Source organism: Bufo gargarizans, chromosome 1 (genome assembly GCF_014858855.1).
Source record: "Bufo gargarizans isolate SCDJY-AF-19 chromosome 1, ASM1485885v1, whole genome shotgun sequence".
Taxonomy (NCBI): domain Eukaryota; kingdom Metazoa; phylum Chordata; class Amphibia; order Anura; family Bufonidae; genus Bufo; species Bufo gargarizans.
In genome coordinates, this window is record NC_058080.1 from 569,333,486 (window position 1) to 569,353,099 (window position 19,614).

The 19,614-nt window shown below is 46.5% G+C and overlaps 1 protein-coding gene across 2 annotated transcripts in view; it reads left to right on the forward strand.

Moving 5' to 3' along the window:
- DHX37 (DEAH-box helicase 37) overlaps positions 1–19,614 on the forward strand; it is a 63,888-nt gene that overhangs the window by 20,791 nt on the left and 23,483 nt on the right. For both annotated transcript variants that reach the window (XM_044275650.1, XM_044275651.1), the window contains exons 7-16: positions 3,468–3,560; positions 5,022–5,118; positions 8,466–8,579; positions 9,571–9,672; positions 10,349–10,463; positions 11,708–11,806; positions 12,966–13,039; positions 13,156–13,297; positions 13,493–13,569; positions 19,310–19,542. In XM_044275650.1, coding sequence (XP_044131585.1) covers positions 3,468–3,560; positions 5,022–5,118; positions 8,466–8,579; positions 9,571–9,672; positions 10,349–10,463; positions 11,708–11,806; positions 12,966–13,039; positions 13,156–13,297; positions 13,493–13,569; positions 19,310–19,542 — 1,146 coding nt within the window. The remainder of the gene's footprint in view (positions 1–3,467; positions 3,561–5,021; positions 5,119–8,465; positions 8,580–9,570; positions 9,673–10,348; positions 10,464–11,707; positions 11,807–12,965; positions 13,040–13,155; positions 13,298–13,492; positions 13,570–19,309; positions 19,543–19,614) is intronic.

Below are 19,614 nucleotides of genomic sequence, written 5' to 3' on the forward strand. Positions count from 1 at the left end.
CCCACTGAGGGCTGCGCCTGTGCGATCTGCAGGAGACTGAGGGCAGGAGCTTCATCCTCGTCACTGGGCATGCGCCGAGCCCAGTGACGTCCGATGCTCGCTCTTCCCTCAGTCAGCAGGGAAGAGCGAGCATCGGACGTCACTGGGCTCGGCGCATGCCCAGTGACGAGGATGAAGCTCCTGCCCTCAGTCTCCTGCAGATCGAACAGGCGCAGCCCTCAGTGGGTACTGCGCCTGTGCGAGAGTTCGTTCGGCCGTGAGGGAGGGGGGGAGAGGGAGGAGAGGCTGTGGCAGGCTGGGGGCGCTTAGACAGTGCAAGGAAGGCGGGCTGGGCACTGTAAGAGGGGCGGTACTGGGCTCTCTAAGAGGAACAAAACGTCCCTCTGGGCACATTCAGGGCTCATTTGCATAACCATAAAAGTCGTTTTTTACAGAAACTACTGGACGGATTACAAGATAGAAGAGCACAGCCTAATCAAGGTAAGCTGTGCTGCATGGTTGCTTTAAAATCGGATTTTGGGTTAGGGGAGGTGACAGAATCCCTTTAAATATGCATGTATGACTTCATCTTCACTACACACACCTGACATCTGGAAATTTTAAATCAAAGCTAGAGGGATTAATTCTGACACTTCTAGCAATTATATTCTAGACTCCAAGGAATCATTTTGATGGTTGACATACCATAAATCTATGATACAGATAAGAATACAATCGGACACTTGCACGTGTGTCTTCAAAGAGTAGTTAATTGCTAGTTAGAATAACATAGCTCTCTTCGGACAGAGACTCATTAACACAGTCTAATACTTAAAGATTCTTCCTACATTTTAGGGGTGGAAGCATTCTTAGTGGGAATTATATAAGATAATGGATGTATTATATATCTTTTATTACATTTACCAACATACATAACAATAACATATATCCTATTGATTATCTTATACTTAAAGAATTAAGGTTAATTATATATAGATATTCACAGATTCGTTTCTTGTCTCATTCCTCTATTTACTCACCCCCTGCTTCATTACCAGACAGCAAGCTGTAGGGGTTATTTCTACCAGATGTTTAGAGAACATACCAACTTCCTCATGCTTTATCTTTAAATATAAATCTTTTAAAAGACAAAGAGGACTCTCTCAAACTGGCACAATTATAGAGAAAAATGTGAGAATACACTTAGGAACGTGTGGCCTTTCCATAAACTCACACAACATGGTGGACTTATCACAAGATGGCAGATGCCATACTATTAAACATAGCAATTCATGTTTAATTCATTTAGGGCCAATAATTTTTACGACAACTCCCCAGCCTCTTGCTTGGCCCGACCTGTAAGCCCCACTGGCGCATGCGCAGTGCATAGAGCAATGCCCGGTGCCCACAAGGGTCTTCACAGTGCGCATGCCCAGGCCCGGTGGTGAACTGCGCACTCACGGGATCTCAGCAAGGACACTGGATGACTCAAGGGGCTTACAGGGCAGGCCAAGCAAGAGGCTGGGGAGGAGTTGTCTGAGAAGAAGGCAGAGCGGCCCTCATTTGCATATGAATAAAACTACGATTTTGCTGCTGGTCAATATCAGAACAAAGGTACCATTTGACTTGTGTAGACTTGTGCTACAGCGCTATGTAAGCAGTGTATGAGGTGACGTTGTGGTGACAGACTCCCTTTAAGATGTTATCTAGTGAAATGCACCAGTAAAGTGACACAATGTTCAACAGGAAATGGTTATATTGATTCACACCATATTTGTGGAAGCTGTGCAGTGTTTTAATACTGTGCAGCAAGTACAAAAGTCTGCAAAAAATACGGATGACGTCCTTGTGCATTCCGTATTTTGTGGAACAGCCGGCCCCTAATAGAACAGTCCTATCCTTGTCTGTAATACGAAGAATAATAGGCCATGCTCTATTTTTTTTGCGGAACAGAAATTCGGAAATGGAATGCACACGGAGTAACTTCAGTTTTTTTGCGGACCCATTGAAAGGAATGGTTCTGCATACGGTCCGCAAAAAGAATGGAAACGGAAAGAAAATACGTTTGTGTGCACGAGCCCTAAATTTCAATAAAGTGCTGCTCTGTTCGATGCGTCTTTGTGTTGTTTCCTGAGCTATGTAGGAATCATGTGGCAGTAGCCTCTTAGAAACCTAGTTGGACAGCTTATACAACACAAAGCATGAATTGTTCCTGCATGGGCTGCTGTAAATACTTGTCAGAATTACTAAAAGATTATGAAAGGAAATATGTTTGCCAACCTCGGATCAAGACTTAAAGGGGTTGTCTCATCATAGAGAATGGGGGCATATGGCTAGCATATGACCCCATTGTCTTATAGGTGTGGGTCCCACCGCTGGTACCCACACCTATATAGAGAATGGAGCCCTGAAAGTGAAGGAGGGCGCACTGTGCATGCTCAGCCACCGTCCGTTTATTTTCTTTGGGGTCGGCGAAAAAAGCAGAGCGATGGCTATTTCTGTCAAGCCCATAGAAGTGAATGGGAGCGGTGCGCTCCCATTCATTATGGAAAGCCGGCTTGGTGGTGGCCAGATAGGAGTCCTCCAGCCACCACCTTGCGGGGCTCCGTTCCCGATATAGGTGCGGGTCCGAGTAACCATTGGTGATTAATGCTGGAATAATATGGAGCCATACGCATGCTTGGCCACCTCTGCATGTAATTTCCACTTTGATGCATTCGTTTTGGTGAAACAGGGCGCCATAAGGTTATGTTCACATTTCACAATAAAATCTGCCATGATTTCTGCAGTAGATTTTCACTTTGAATGCCGTTATCCAGCTCTCGGTGACATGGAGCTAAACAATTAGCAGGCTCCTGCTGCAGCTTTCATGGTCTTCAAAGGTGTCCGCATGGTAACAGTGGTAAGAATAGATAAACGCATGTAAAAAAAAATCTGCCACCGCGTGGACTGCGCTGCACTGGGAGTCGGTTCCAGTGCAGATTCAGAGCTGAAACCCGTGCCCACAATCCATTGCGTGGGTGAACACTAACATCCTGGGTTTCCCTATCTTATCCACAGGTAGTGCCATAAATGTCTGATGAGTGGGGGTCTCGGAGAGTGAATGTCACCTGACTTTTTTTCCATTAGGCAAGACAGCTTTTTGCATCCAGACGGAGAATAAATGGACAGATGGTGGCATATGTGCAGCTCTATTTATTCTAGTCATTTAGAAATCCAGTGTGTCTGCCTCGGGGACCCAGTTCTTCTGTACATGTTTAAAAACCCTTAGAAAACCCTTTTTATAACATAATGATATTTTATGTCAAACCAAATCAGATAATGTAACCAATCAGTATGGCTAATAAAAATAATTTCTGTTTTATTATTATTATTGTGGTTTGTATGGTTGCATTGCTCTTTTTATATACATGCCTGCACCGTATTACCGTCTTATGTAGCAGAGTAGAGATTGTAATTGTCTTTTTTTTTTTTTTTTTGTTCTGTAGTAAAAATGACATCATTGGCATCACAGAACCACGTCGTGTAGCAGCAGTGACCATGTCACAGAGAGTGGCTCTCGAAATGAACTTGCCTCAGAAGTAAGTTGCAGCTCCCGTTCATCTATGTAATGACTGTATATTTTATACAACCCACCCCGTCTAATGGTCTGCTATCAGAACTCCCAGGTCATAAAACAAAGTAACGTTTAGACGCGAAATATTTGTGTCACCTATGGATAACTGGAGAATCGAGATTTGCCACCAGTTCTTGCTTCCTGCTCTGCATGCTTTTGGCGGCTGGTCCATCTCCAGAAGGTCCTGTTTTGACCCTGCTGGGAGGCTATTCTGTGACCACTGTAAGAGCCCTATACTATTGGGTGAAGGGGAAAAGGTCCTGCCGTGACCACAGGGGAAAAGGGGAGGTGCTGTGACTACTGGTGTACTGCAGGAGATCTTGCTTACACTGCTGATGGAAAGCTGAGGCCTGTTGCTGTTAATTAAAGGAGCTATTATACTGTGGAGAGAAAGTTGGGACAACCTTGCTGTGACACCAGAGGGGTATAGAGGGCGGGGGGCATAACTTATGTGACTACCAAATTGTTTTGATGTAAAGGGATCTTTACTCTGACTACTATGTGGAATGGGGCAATCTGTCCTGTGGCTGGTAAGGTCAGACAGATGCATCATGGGTGTCAGCCACCCTTTCTGATTAAAAGCCAGATTGGAGCAGTATGTAAGACGAGTAAAATGTGCACGTTGTCCCTCTTACCCTTTGAATCAGATCTGAGGTTTTCTTACTTTGATTAAAAATGGTATCAGTCATTCATTGTGATCATGAACCCAGCATTACAGCGTTTTCTTTCTTGCTGCTACATGTGCCTAAGGTTTCTTCAGAAGATGAGCTATGTGTATGTATAGGAGAACAGCTCAGAGATGAGGCCGCGCAGAGAACGTTATTCACCCAGCAGTTCTAAAGGCCTCGCTGAACAGGACTGAAACATTGCCTGGGTGAACAGGCTGTTCACAATTTTCTTCACTGATTATGGAGTGCTGACTTTATTATATATATTTTTTTTCTGGATTGTCTTGAGAGGATTTGCATCCTGCTATCTTTTGGGTGTATAGGAGGCTATACAGACAGACCCTCTGTTAGACACAGTTTGCATATTAGGTGGGCACTAACCATTAGTTTATAACTAGCCATTAAGGGGTAGATTTAATAAAGAAATGTAATTCACATAATTCACTTCCCACTGCTCCTGCGCTGTAGTCCCTCGCTAGCCATTACTGAAGTGATGATGGCTGTCCTTGTACACAACCACTGCAGCTATGTGCACGCCACAGACTAGATGACAGTAGGCACATGACCGCTGAAGCAAGGGATTGACTTCAGCAGTCACGTGCCTATGCAGAATGTGCGCAAAGACCAACAGGAGACCATAAGAGCATCTTATGGATCAGCCGCAGATATAACTGATAAGTAATGCTATATATTATGTTGGACAACCCCCTAATTGTTTTACTTTAGACATCCATGTGAAAATATATTTTATTTTTCAGTGTTGTTTCTTATCAAATTCGATATGAAGGAAATGTTTCTCCTGAAACAAAAATAAAATTCATGACCGATGGTGTTCTGCTAAAAGAAATTCAGAAGGTGAGCATCTTCATTATCCATGATTGAAAGTGAAATGCACCTAGACAACACTTCTTAAGAATTTAATCCAGAGGATTATGAGACTGATTGATGTAGATGTTGCAAGTAAGGTAGTTTTAGCAAATATCACACTAAGGCCCCTTTCACACGGGTGTTGCGGGAAAATGTAATGCGTTTTGCACTCGCGTGAGAAAAATCGCGCATGTTTGGTACCCAAACCCGAACTTCTTTACAGAAGTTCAGGCTTGGGATCGGTGTTCTGTAGATTGTATTATTTTCCCTTATAACATGGTTATAAGGGAAAATAATAGCATTCTGAATACAGAATGCATAGTACAATAGCACTGGAGGGGTTAAAAAAAAAAATATATTTAACTCACCTTAGTCCACTTGTTCGCGCAGCTCGGCATCTCTTCTGTCTTTAACTGTGTGCAATAGGACCTTTGATGACATCACTGCATTCATCACATGATCCATCACCATGGTGAGGAACCATGTGATGAACGCAGTGACATCATCAAAGGTCCTATTGCTCAAAGTTAAAGACAGAAGAGATGCTGCGCTGCGCGAACAAGAGGACTAAGGTGAGTTAAATATATATATTTTTTTTTTAACCCCTCCAGTGCTATTGTACTATGCATTCTGTATTCAGAATGCTATTATTTTCCCTTATAACCATGTTATAAGGGGAAATAACAATGATCGGGTCTCCATCCCGATTGTCTCCTAGCAACCGTGCGTGAAAATCGCACCGCATCCTCACTTGCAACCCCATTCACTTCTATGGGGCCTGCGTTGCGTGAAAGACGCACAATATAGAGCATGATGTAGCAATATAGAGTGATGCGTGAAAATCACCGCTCATGTGAACAGCCCCATAGAAATGAATGGGTCGGTATTCAGTGCGGGTGCAATGCGTTCAACTCGCGCATCGCATCCGCGCAGAATACTCGCCCGTGTAAAAGGGGCCTAAAGGCTACTTTCACACTGGTTTTTTGGCTTTCCGTTTGGGAGATCTGTTCAGGGCTCTCACAAGCGGTCCAGAACGAATCAGTTTTGCCCTGATGCATTCTGAATGGAAAAAGGATCCGCTCAGAATGCATCAGTTTGCCTCCGTTCAGTCTCCACTCCAGAGTCAGGAGGATGCCTCTGTTGGCACACTGGCAGTTCTGCACTTTGGTATAATAAGGATAGGGCAGAATGTCCATGACAGTGGAGGATTTACCCATAGCAACCAATTACATATCTGTTTTTATATGCCATAAATCTGACAATCTTTCTGTTAAGAAATATAATTTTCAATAAATAATTGTATGCAGAGGGTTATTAAAACTAGTGCAAATATAATAGGGCATTTTAAATGGCAACCAATCACTTTTCAGCTCTTCTTTTTGATGCTTTTGGAGAATGAGCATGATTGGTTGTGATGGAAAAATTAACTTTTCCTTTGGTAAATCATCTGAAGTATACCCTCACAAATATCCATACTGCCAGCTTTGGTGTCAGCCAACACATAACTTTGTAATGAGTATACCCTTTTTTTTTTTTTTGAAAAAAAATGGAATTGGTAGGAAAACCCTCTTACACCTCATGCACACAACCGTTGTTGTGGTCCGCATCTGAGTCGAATTTTTCGCGGGTGGGGTGCGAACCCAGTCACTTCAATGGGGCCGCAAAAGATGCGGACAGCACTCCATGTGCATCTGTTGCTCCGTTCCGTGGCCCCGCAAAAAAAATATAGCATGTCCTATTCTTGTCCGTTTTGCGGACAAGAATAGGCATTTCTACAATGGTTCGCCCGTTCCGTTCCTCAAATTGCAGAAGGCACACGGGCGGCTTCCGTTATTTTGCGGATCCGCGGTTTGCGGACCGCAAAAAAACAGAACGGTCGTGTGCATGAGGCCTTAAAGGAATATTCAGAGAAATGGATCCAATCCATTTTCGTTAAAGGGGTTGTCCCAGTTCAGAGCCCTTATTTTCACCCAGGAAACCCCCCTGATTTTAGCATCGGAGCATCTCATGCTCCAATGTGCTCCCTTCCCCTGCGCTAGATCGCACAGGGCACGGGCTCTTTTGTGTACAATAACACACTGCCGGGCAGAAGCTTCCGCCCAGCAGTGTGTTTGGGGACGTCACTGGCTCAGATGGGCTTGTTTTAGCACTGCCCTAGCTTTTTTACTGGCTAGGGCAGCGCTAAAGCCCACCCATCAGTGTCAGTGACGTCACCGGGGTTCCTGGCAGCCCCATGGATAGCCCGGTTAGTCACCGGAACTCCTAAAAATGCCTTTGCCCTGGGCAAAGGAGAGCATCGGATCATGAACTGCTCTGATGCTTAAGCCAGGGTGGCTGCCTGGGTGAAAATGGGGGTATGTCCGGGTTCAGCTCTGAACCCGGACAACCCCTTTAACAGCTTATACATTTAGGGTGTATCACTATCACATGTAATAGGGTTATTTCCATTATATGCTGTGTCCACAGGACCCCTATTTGGAGATAGTTGTGGACCCATCTATATCAGACATTTTATGGTTATATCCTGTAGTTATGCCATAAATGTATACAACAGGATTACCTCTTCAAAATTAATTATTTTGTGTTACTAATTGTTTAATGCTTGGCTTTAAAGGGGTATTCCGCTTTTGTGATATTGATGACCTATCATTAGTATCAGAGTGGTGGGGGTCCAACTCTCAGCACCTCTGCTGATCAGCTGTTTGAATGGGCCACAACACACCTGCCTTTGCTGCTTCTTCTGCAATGTTTACCTGCATACCGTCTACATTGTAGTAGTGATGCAGTGTATTTAGAGTTCCTCTTGCATTCACTTGAATGGGACAAACAGCTGTAATTACCCTGCACCACAGCCACAATGTAGACGGCGTGCAGGCAAACGGTGAAGAGGAAGCAGCACTCTCACAAGTGCCGCAGTCTCTTCAAACAGCTAAATCAACAATCTAAGGCTACATTCACATGAACGTTGTTTGTTTCCGTGTCCGTTCCGTATTTTTTGCGGACAGCATGCGGACCCGTTCATTTCAATGAGTCCGCAAAAAATGCGGACAGCACACCGTGTGCTGTCCGCATCAGTATGTCAATTCTGTAGACCCGCAAAAAAAAATAGAACATGACCTATTCTTGTCCGTTCTAGGCATTGTTAAAAAAAAAAAAACTAAAAAAACGGATGTGTTTTTTTGGGGGGGATACGCAAATTGCAGACTGCAAAACACATAGTGGTATGCATGTAGCCTAAAACTGATGACCTCTCCCAAGGAAAGATCATCTATTTCAAGGAATCGGAATACCATTTTGTTTTAAATTCCCCAAACAGTTTTTTTGCTTCTTTTTAGGATTTCTTGCTTAAAAGATACAGAGTCATAATTATTGATGAAGCTCACGAGCGCAGTGTCTACACCGATATTTTAATTGGACTCTTATCTCGTATTGTCCCTCTTCGTACAAAGGTAATTTAAGTATGCCAGTTTTCATTATACTCTCTACTTGACCTTATAATGTTTAAAGTTAATCTATGTATATTAAAGATGTTCTCCGGGAATTAAGAAAATGAAAATACTTAAATATTACTTTATAATAAATATATTCCCAAATACATTTCATTATTTATAATGGCTCGTTTTGTCTGGGGAGCAATCATCAGGGGAAACAAAATGGCCGCTGTGCCATTGGTTCACACCAAACCCGTCCTGATCACACACGAGGACAAGATACTTTACAACACTAAGGTAAAGAGCTGCCTCATCCTCCTCACTACTTGTCAGGGATTATGATCCTGACTACAGATGATAAGAACTGAATCTCTTGGGAATGAGGCGGCATGAAGTACAGAGAGGACGGACAGGACAGACTGTGGTAATGGAGACTGTAAACAAGTGCTGCTGCTCATCAGGCACATCTCACCCTCCTCTCATGTCTCCTCCTCATCTCCATTCCCACAGAGACTAACCTGTATTCAGGATCATGATTCCTGAGAGGAGGATGAGGCAGCGCTCTGGCTCATTGTGGTGAAGTAACTTGTCCTGTATGATTAGGACAGGTTTTGTGTGTACTGATCGGCAGCCATTTTATTTATCCTAATGATTGCTCCCTAGACAAAACTAACCATTCTAAGTAATGAAAAAGGTATTTGTGAATATATTTATTATAAAATAATATTTAAGTATTTTCATTTTTTTAATTCCTGGAGAACCCCTTTAAGGTGCTGTTACACGGCGACACTGGGTGGCTGCACCCGTCACAAGAAATCAAACACTTCTGTATTTCTTGTGATGGGCTCAGCGATACCATTAATTTCTATGGGATCACCACTACTCGGCGAACATGGCCGCGACCAGTGTTGCCGTGTAGCCGTACCCTTATTGTATACTTATTTAGTAGAATAAAGATAAAGTAATATGTATAATATAATCCGTATTGTAATGTGTGTACATTTAACAGAAAGGACTTCCATTAAAGTTGATTATCATGTCGGCTACTTTGCGTATTGAAGACTTCACTGAAAACAAAAAGCTCTTCCCCATTACTCCTCCAGTGATTAAGGTGAGGGAAATCTCTTTGGAACAGAACGTGGACTTTTAACTATTATGATATACACAGGTCGTGATATATTCCCATGAATGTTGTATTCCTATGTAGTCAGAAACTGACTTGTAAAGGCAGTGCTTCTGATGTTTTCTTTGGAAGCATAGCCGGATTCTAACTTTCCCCGCTGGAACCTATTGACTATACTGGGACCCAGCGAGGATCTGGCCTGTTTCCACCAATAGTGTCAGGATACAGCTGGACAAAAAACACTGCTTGCAGTGATATTTGTCCAGCAGACTCTGGCACTAATGCCAGAAACAGGCTGGATCCCTAACGGTTTCCATTATAGTCAATGGGACCTGGCGGTGCTGGGGCAATTTCCGGCTATGCCGAATGCAGTGAACTCCGGCAGGCTGTTCCTCTGCTGGAGCAACCTGCCAGATGATTTCAGCGTTAGTCTTGAAACTAGCCTTCTAATCACTTAATATATTGGTGGCTGGCTTATATTCACACAACCATTATCCATGTTTATCCATGGAAACAGCACCTTGGCTTATTTCCTTCTCTGCGCAAGTCATAAACTGTTTTGTAAAAGAAAGCAAAATTTTCTTTCTTCATATTTTCCACTATCTTTGCTTGTCTGCCCCAATGCATGTTAATATTCTTGTTACTGTGATCTGATCTTTCTCAGGTGGATGCCAGGCAGTTTCCAGTCACAGTACACTTTAATAAGCGTACTCCACTAGATGACTATGTGGGGGAAAGTTTCAGAAAGGTCTGCAAGATTCACAGAATGCTCCCATCAGGTAGTGATTTTTCTTACGTAAGAGACAATTGCATGGTGGGGGGAGTCTTTTGATGATTTCTTAGGGCTCTTTCACACCTGCGTTATTGTCTTCCGGCATAGAGTTCCGTCGTCGGGGCTCTATGCTGGAAGAAACCATGATCAGGAATATCCTAATGCATTCTGAATGGAGTGAAATCCTTTCAGGATGTCTTCAGTTCCGTAACGGAACGTTTTTTGGCCGGAGAAAATACCGCAGCATGCTGCGCTTTTTGCTCCGGCCAAAAAAACTGAAGACTTACCGCAAGGCCGTATCCGGAATGAATGCCCATTGAAAGGCATTGATCCGGATCCGGCCTTAAGCTAAACGTCGTTTCGGCGCATTGCCGGATACGACGTTTAGCTTTTTTTAGAGTGGTTACCATGGCTGCTGGGACGCTAAAGTCCTGGCAGCCATGGTAAAGTGTAGCGGGGAGCGGAGGAGCAGCATACTTACCGTCCGTGCGGCTCCCGGGGCGCTCCAGAGTGACGTCAGGATGACGTGATCGCATGGCATGTCATCTATGCGCATGGGGCGCTCTGACGTCACTCTGGAGCGCCCCGGGAGCCGCACGGATGGTAAGTATACCGCTCCTACTATGGCAACCAGGACTTTAATAGCGTCCTGGGTGCCATAGTAACACTGAAAGCATTTTGAAGACGGATCCGTCTTCAAATGCTTTCAGTACACTTGCGTTTTTTCCGGATCCGGCGTGTAATTCCGGCAAGTGGAGTACACGCCGGATCCGGACAACGCAAGTGTGAAAGAGGCCTTAGTATCTTCAAAATGACCTTACTACTGGATTAATTTATGTCCTATTACTGATTTCTGTTTTATCAAAATAACTAAAGGTGCCCATACACATTAGATGAGTGGTGTTCTGACTCTCCTCCAATGACTTTGTGGGACATTGTCCACTCCTTTTATTTTGATGGCCTATTCTCAGGCAATGGAGCTGTGTGGGACTTCACGCCAAACAGATATTATTGACCTATCCTGAGGATAGACCATCAATATAAAGAGTGGCCAGCACTTTTAAGGGAGATATGGCACTGCCAGTGTTTTGGCAACAGCCTTCCCCCCCACCCTCTCCATTGAGAACAAATATGGGAGGGTCAGGAGGGAGAACTATAGTCTTACAGGGAGGAAGAATAACTATTGTCTGACGTCTATGGCCTTGTAATTTCTGCAGCTTGTCTCATAATATATATCTCATTTATTACTAGGGGGAATCTTGGTGTTCCTCACAGGTCAGGCAGAAGTACATTCACTTTGCAGACGATTGAGAAAAATGTTCCCTTACCGAGGTAAACGGGAACCTAAAGGTGAGTTTGGTTGCTGCATTGAATTGAACCATTCTTTTTTTATTCGTATTTTGGTTCACAAACCACAGTTCCACAATGTATGGATACCTTCCCTGTGCACGCCACGTTCTCACTGCCGGGTATAGCAGAGCCAGCTCTTGGCTGTTTTTGGAATTCTCTTATTGGTGAATGGACGGTGTTTGCGCATGTGTGAACTGTCACTTAATTTCTAGAGATTGGGGTGGGTTCCAGAAGTGGGATCCCCACCAATCTGACATATCCAAGCAATATGCCCGAGATGTTGAGATGGGAATAACCCTTTGACATTCAGAGAATGAACAACAGATCTTACATAGCATTGTGTACCTGTGTAAATAACGGTGCGTCCAACATAACAGAAAAGTAATCCGTCTGTTTCAGTCGAGTCGAGACTACCGGAGTTAGCGTATCCAGCATAGCCATGTATTGCCGAGACAATGACAATAATGGTATCCAGTGGGGAAAAGCATGCATTCATGAACCATGGCAAATATTTCAGAAAGCTGTTGGATCCTATTATACTGGGGGTTCTGGTGATGTGTGGCAGTATCCATCTATGCCGGATGTGGTAATTCTGGTGTTCTCTTCCTCTCCCTGATTAATGCCTCATTTACACAGTCAGTGATTGTGAGCCAAAATCTGGATTGGAGCTTCCGCAGACATAAGATATGAGGGAAAGAGCTGCACCTGTTCTGTGTTTAGAGCCGCACCTGGTTTTGGCTAAAAATCACTGACCGAACACTGATGTGTGAATGAGGCATAACGTAGCCTAAGACCGCACCTTCCTTCTGTAGACAGACCACTGTAATTAAAAATGTTCTAGTAGTACAGAACTAGACCTTTAAGGGCATCTGTCACCAGCGACCTTCCTAACCCCCCAACAGTTTGAACTTGCATATATTCCCTCTATCCTCGTAGCTGTAAAACAAGTATGTTCTGAAGTCAGACTTTTTACCTTAGTGTTGAGTGATGAATATTTACGTATTCATAAATTAGCTAATTTGCATTTAAACAGAAATTAAGAGAAGTCCTTTACATTAATGATATCAAGTTTGATTCGGAATTGACCCCCCCCCCCCCCCTCCAAAAAAAGTTAATATATTTTTTTATAAATGAGTTGTCATGCATTTTTCTGTTACAGAGGTAAAAGATGAAAATGTTCAGGAAACAGAAGCACTGAAAGCATTTAAGAAGTCCAAACCGAAGAAGAATATGGTATTTATTTGCATTGGTTTTGTGTCACTTTATTTCATGGTGGTTAGACAAAACCAAACCGTTTTATTTATGTAGCTTTGCCTCTAAGTGGTAACATTTGTTGTACTTTTATTTAGAACCTGCCTAAAATCAACTTAAACAATTATTCAGCTTTGCCCGTGGATGAAGGAGATGAAGACCGGGAGGCAGGTGTTGATGATGAAGAGGGAGAGGGGTCAGACTTTGACCTGGATTTGGGAGATGCTGGATCCGATAAAGGTCCTAAAACCTTGCATACTGTTTTGATGAGCCCTAAATGGTTTTAGTATGAATTCCCGACTTCTGTCACAGATGGGGCGAGAATTATTTTATTGCTAAGACTTTTTCTATATTTTTCATTTTCACAAAACAGTCATTTATTATAATGCTATTGTTCCCAATAGGCAATAAAATAGCCTTTTTTTTCTTTTCTAGATGAAGAATCAGACTCCTCCCTTCCACTTTTTGTGTTGCCATTGTATTCCTTACTAGCTCCTGAAAAGCAGGCCAAGGTAACAGATTTCAGATTCCTTCTACATAGCAGTCTTATTTCTCGTGCATGGCATTGGGGGACACAGCACCATGGGTATATGTCCAACTACCACTAGGAGGCACTAGACACAAAAAGTGTTGGCTCCTCCCAGGTGGGCTATACCCTCTCCACAGGCACGAGGCTATTCAGTTTTAGTCTAGTGTCCGTAGGAGGCAGACCTGTCCTGCTTTTTTGCAGGTTCTGCTGTTTATTTTTATTCTTTTTTTCTCTCTTCCGCAGGTCGTTTTTTTTTTTTTTTTTCCACCGTTATACCTGCTGCAGGCTGGGGCTCCATCGTGTTCCACTTTAGTTGCCCCCCCTGCGGGCGCGTACTTCGGTACCATCGCCGGTCACCCAGTCCCCACGGACTGCATCCGCAGTGGCTTGCCGGCATTCCCACGGTTCCCGTGTTGAGTCTGCCGAAGGGGTGACCGTGCTGCGCCCGAAGACATCGGATGGTGAGTATATCGGATGGTGAGTATACTCCCCTGTCCCTGTGTCCCTGCCCCAGGGTTAGGTTCCCTTCTGTGGCCAGGGGGATGGGATCCACCTTAGCTGGGGGTCCTGGGGAGCCTCTTCGTTCCTCCTAGCCAACCCCCTCCCCCTCCTGGGGGGGTTATATTCATTTTTTTCCTCCCTTCTTTTCCCCCTCGGTTGGTCTTTTCTCTCCTCCCTGGCCACAGTCTCTCCCTGGCTTCCCCGCTACTTTAGTCCCCGGCTTCTGCCGGGACTAGGCCTCATCTTCTATGGCCTGTCCCCGGCTCCCAGGTGCTCTGTTTGCCCTGATCTGCCTATCCCCAGGTGTCGCTTCTCCCCCCCTACCCTACTCACCTATTTTTATGGTTCGGTGGGCCCTCTGTCGGCCGCGGTTCGCCCCGCCCCCCTTGCTCCATTCCCGGCCACCTCATAAATCGAGGCCCCGGCTTTTGGGCCTGCTAGGCCGCAATCTTCCCGGCCCCTCCCCCTTGCTTCCCGGGCTTTTCTGAGCCCCGCCCGGCCCTCGGGAGGAGCTATCTCCTCACCCTTTCCTGGGCTAACATGTTTTTTCTGTTGGAGGGGGTGGTTAACCCCTCGATTGCTTCATGTCCCCTGCAGCCCTACTGACCACCTCTTTTTTGGGGAACAGCTGCTGCTGCACCTCTTTGGGGGAACACTGCGTCCGGGTCAGGATAGACAGCCTCTGCTGGCTGCTTTTTGAGCATCTCTTCTCCCAACAGCTCCTCGGTCGCCACGTGTTTTCACGTGCGTCCGCTGTCTACAATGGCTGCCATGTGGTCATCCTGTCCCTGCTGGTGTGCAGTACCTCTTCCCAGATCCCATTGTTTTCCCTGAACAATCTTTTTGTGTAGGTTCCCCATGAATGGGTCCCTCCGTGTCAATGCCATGGGAACCTTGGCCGACTCTCCCTGGCAGTGTCGCTGGAACGCTACCAACCCAAATTGCGGCCACCTCTGCCCTCCCAGGGTCCTCCCTGCAGATGGGGCATGCTCAGTTAGGGGTACCTGCACCCGGGTTCGGCGAGGGGTAGCTCACAGTACACCCTCGGGTGGTCTCAACGGGGTCCCACCCCTCCTCGGCATCCTCGGATCCCCCCCAGGACAGGCCTGAGGCTGGTGACGAATCCTTCCTGTCACCCCATCCGTTGCCTCTGGGGACACCTCTGCACCGATTCCCTCGGAACAGAGCATCAGGCGGTCTTCCTCCATATAGAAGCCCTCTGGGAGGTCAAGACTACGTGCACGGAGGAACCTCTCCTACCTAAACAGGGTTGGTATCCCCTCTAGTGGATTTTCGGATGGTGCTCCCCTGACCGCACAGGTATTCAACCGCACAGGTAAGGCAGCCGTCCCCGTGTTTAGCATACTGAGTCACCTACCCGGTGTCTGATACGTACGCCTTCTCCTTAACAGGGGGGTTCCTGCACCACTGCCATAGGCTGTCCCTGACAAGCCTTCCTGGTTCCCCTATACCAGGGGTTATCCTCTACACATTTGAGAGTGTTTCCGTGGGGTTCCCATCCTGGTGTTGGTGTTCGCCACTCTACCTCATTACAGGGAGTTCCTGTTCTGGGCAAGCGGTTAGCTCGGCTATCGCCTCCTGTAGGTTGGTGAGTTCAGAGCAATTGTACAGCCGCCTTGCCCCTTTTCTTAGGTAGTGTACCTACAGGAGCCATTACTCCTGGCTGGCTCTATGGTGTTCCATACAGCACTATTTCTCCCTTCCGGGTGAGATATACAGGTCGCTTCAATTGCCGTTGCAATTGCACCTGTCTGTTCCCAGCCACTTTGCTCCTGTCATAGGTGGAGTACCTACACCATCTCCTGATGCTGTAGCCGATTCCCCTGGCTTGGCGCTATGGTGTTCCATGCGACACTATTTCTCCCTTCCTGGCGAGATATACAGGCTGCCTTTAATTGCCGCTGCAATTGCGCCTGTCTGTTCCCAGCCAATTTGCTTCCTTCACAGGTAGAGTACCTACGCCATCACCGGTGTTGTAGCCGATACCTCTGGCGGGCTCTGTTGTGTTCCATGCGGCAACATTTCTCCCTACGGGCGGAATATAGAGGCCACTTTCAATTGCCGTAGAATTGCCCCTGTCCGGTTCAGTTACCTGTCTGTTCCCTGCCGCCTTGATCCCTTAACAGGTGGAGTACCTGAGCCATCTCCGGATGCGGTAGCCGTTCCTCCTGTCCGGCTTTATGGTGTTCCATGTGGCATTTTCTCTCCTTACAGGACGAGATATTGAGGCCTCCTCCTATTGCCGTGGCCATTGCACCTACCTCATCATAGTGTGCACCAAACGGCCATCTTACTCCCTTCATGGGTAGAGTCCCTGAACCGTCTCCGATGCTGCAGCCGTTCAACCTGTCTGGCTTCTAGGGTGTGCTATGCGGCCCTGTTTCTGTTGCCATTGCACCTACCTGATTGTGGTGTGCACCTGTCTTGTTCTTTGTGGTACCGTGCGGCCCTACTGGGTTCCATTGTTAACGCGGTTGCTGTTGCACCTCTCTGGGTCTAGGGTGCACCATGCGGCCACATTGCTTCGATCTTAAATGTAGTTCCTCTAACACAGCCATATTTCTACCTTACAGGTTGTGTACCTGTACCCTCCGTATGCTGTCTCATTCCCAGATGCTGTGGCTATGTTTCCACTCTCCTTAGTTGGCAACATGCAGCCACTTTGCCCATATTTTAGGCGTGTGTTTGTAGTACCCCAAGCGCTGGGCCCTGTGGTGCGGTCTGTAGCTCAGACAGTTTCTGTATCACTGGGTGTTTTCTGCCCACGGGTTCTAATCTGTGCTGCGGATGTTGGTTCCATCCATTTGGTTCTTCCATACATCTGCCACTCCTTTACTGTCGCGCTCATTGGTCTCCTTCTACCTCTCAAGGCACTGTCTGCACCAGGCCCCCTTCGTTCAGCGTGTGCATGGTTTCCATGTCTGGCAGGTGTGGGCCAGCCCAACCCCCACCTTGTCGGTCTACTGCTACTTCTGGTAGCTCCAGTATATGACTGATCTGTCTGATCCGGCGGGTGGTCCTCATTCAACCACGCTCCCTACTCCGTGGCCAGGTGGTTGTTGGCCTTCGTGCTGTAGTTGCTCTTGCCTTCTCTTTACGGTACTACGGTATGCTGTGCTCCGCGTTACCCCATGTTATAGGGGAGTACTCGCGTTGTTTCCTAATTGCTGAGCGGCCCATTCCTGGTGAAGTACAAGGATCTCCACTGGATCTTCTACCTTGTTTGGACACGTAGCTGGTGGCATCGGCCGCGGCTGCGGTTTTCTGTCATCGCTGGATGTCCGCCACACGGAATCCTTCTGGGTCCACGGCTTTTATCATTGCTGGACGTCCTCCCTGATGGGTCAAGGACAGGACCTCTGAGCGCCACACACACCTGTCTGAATTTTCAGCTGCTTGCTCTGGTATCGGACAGGGCCCCGTAGTTCCTTTTGGGTCCAGGTGTTTTCGGTATTCCCTTGTATTTTCTGCTTAGTTGTGCTACATGGCGGAGGGGCAGTCCTCTTGGACCTTGCCGTCGTCTGCACCTGTCTGGTGCTTTCTCCCCCCTGGAAGTTTTCTGTATGCCGGTCGCAGCTGGTTTCTACATTTCTATGTAGGCTACCCCGGTTTTTTCATGGCGACTTCTGCATTCCTTATGCATATGGATGTCTGTCGTTTTGTGGTACATCCCGAGCTGCTGTACTTGCCCTCTCTGGGACAATGTTTAAGGTTTGCTGGTCAATATTCTTGGTACGGCTAGTTGTCCATGGCCTATGCCCCTTCCCCTATGGTGGTTTCTTTTCGCCTTTCCTGGATATTCTGGCTTGCGTTGTCTTCTGGTGGTTCAGCTTCTGGTTCCTTGTGAGCCCATACTGGGTACTCCTTTCTGGAGTCCCTGTCCCTGTTCATTTGAGGTCCTCTTGGGATTTGTGTCTCTTTTTCCAGCCTCCCACGTCAAGTACCTGGTATTGAGTGGTTTAGTGCTGCGGTTTGCAGTTCCACCGTATGGTCTCCTTCGGGAGGGACCTCCTCCTGTTGTAGGACCTTTCCTCTTTAGGTTTTTTGGAGTGCTCTCCTTCTACTCCCATGTCTCTCAGTCCAGTGTGTCCTGCCGAGGTTGCCTGGCCTGTATCTGGCTTCTTTTTTCCATGCTACTTCACATGCCCAGTGTTTCCTCTGGTCTTACGCTTCACGGTGATATCTTGTTTTCGGAGGCTTGCGCCTCGTCTCCTGTTTTTGGGGACGCAGGAGCTATCGTTCTTTTCCTGGTTTTTTACCTACAACCCCCTCCTTCTCCAGGGTTGGCGGTTTCCTCTAGCAGCCTTGGGTTTTCACCTTTACATGGGGCGCTTAGCTTCTTTCCTGGCCTTGCGGTGAGGGGAGTCCCCTCCCTTCACATGTGAGCCTTGCTATGGCTCCCCCACTCGTTTGGTTTTCAGTGCTTCCCTGTTTCTTTTCTCCCCTGGCCTTTCAGGGGATGGCCACAGGTTTTTTTTGGGTCTGGAACAATGTAGAGCGTTGGGTAGTTTCACCACGCGGTGCTGTCCTAATTTTTTCTCCAGCCCTTGGCTGCGCTCTGTTTCCTTTTGCCACCTTCTTGCATTTGGGATTTTCTTCCAGTCATTTGTCCTGGGGTGCTGGCAGTCTTCCCTGCTTCTTCTGAGGTTTCTTCCTTGTTATGGAACCTCTTGCCCATCTCGTGTTTTTTCCCGTTGGGTCACATGGTTCTCCTGCACCTGTATGCCCAACCGGTGGCGCGTCTCTTCTTTTCCCTCCCTCAGGGACTGCTTTGGGACGTCCCATGGTGCTGTGTCCCCCAATGCCATGCACGAGAAAATTGGATTTTTTGTACTCACCGTAAAATCCTTTTCTCGTAGTAGGCATTGGGGGACACAGATCCCTCCCTATGTTTTTTCTTCCGCTTCTCCGGGCTGGTCTCTTGATCTTTCCCGGTACGGGAGTTGTTGGTTCCTTGCTTTTCTTCTCTCTCCTACTGCTTTTGGTACAAACTGAATAGCCTCGTGCCTGTGGAGAGGGTATAGCCCACCTGGGAGGAGCCAACACTTTTTGTGTCTAGTGCCTCCTAGTGGTAGTTGGACATATACCCATGGTGCTGTGTCCCCCAATGCCTACTACGAGAAAAGGATTTTACGGTGAGTACAAAAAATCCAATTTTTCCTATGTGATGACTTATTTTTTTTACATGTGTTTTCATGCAGGTCTTTCGCCCTCCACCAAGTGGAACTAGGCTGTGTATTGTGGCCACCAATGTAGCAGAAACATCTCTTACCATTCCCGGTATAAAATACGTTGTTGACTGTGGAAAAGTAAAGAAAAGATTCTATGATAAAGTCACTGGTGTCTCCTCCTTCCGTGTGGATTGGACTTCCCAAGCTTCAGCTGATCAGAGAGCAGGAAGAGCAGGGCGTACTGAGCCTGGCCATTGCTACAGGTCACACTCCTTTCCTGCAGATCTTCTCTTGGGGGGTTCTGTTTGTGAATATCACTGTAGATCTTATTGTAG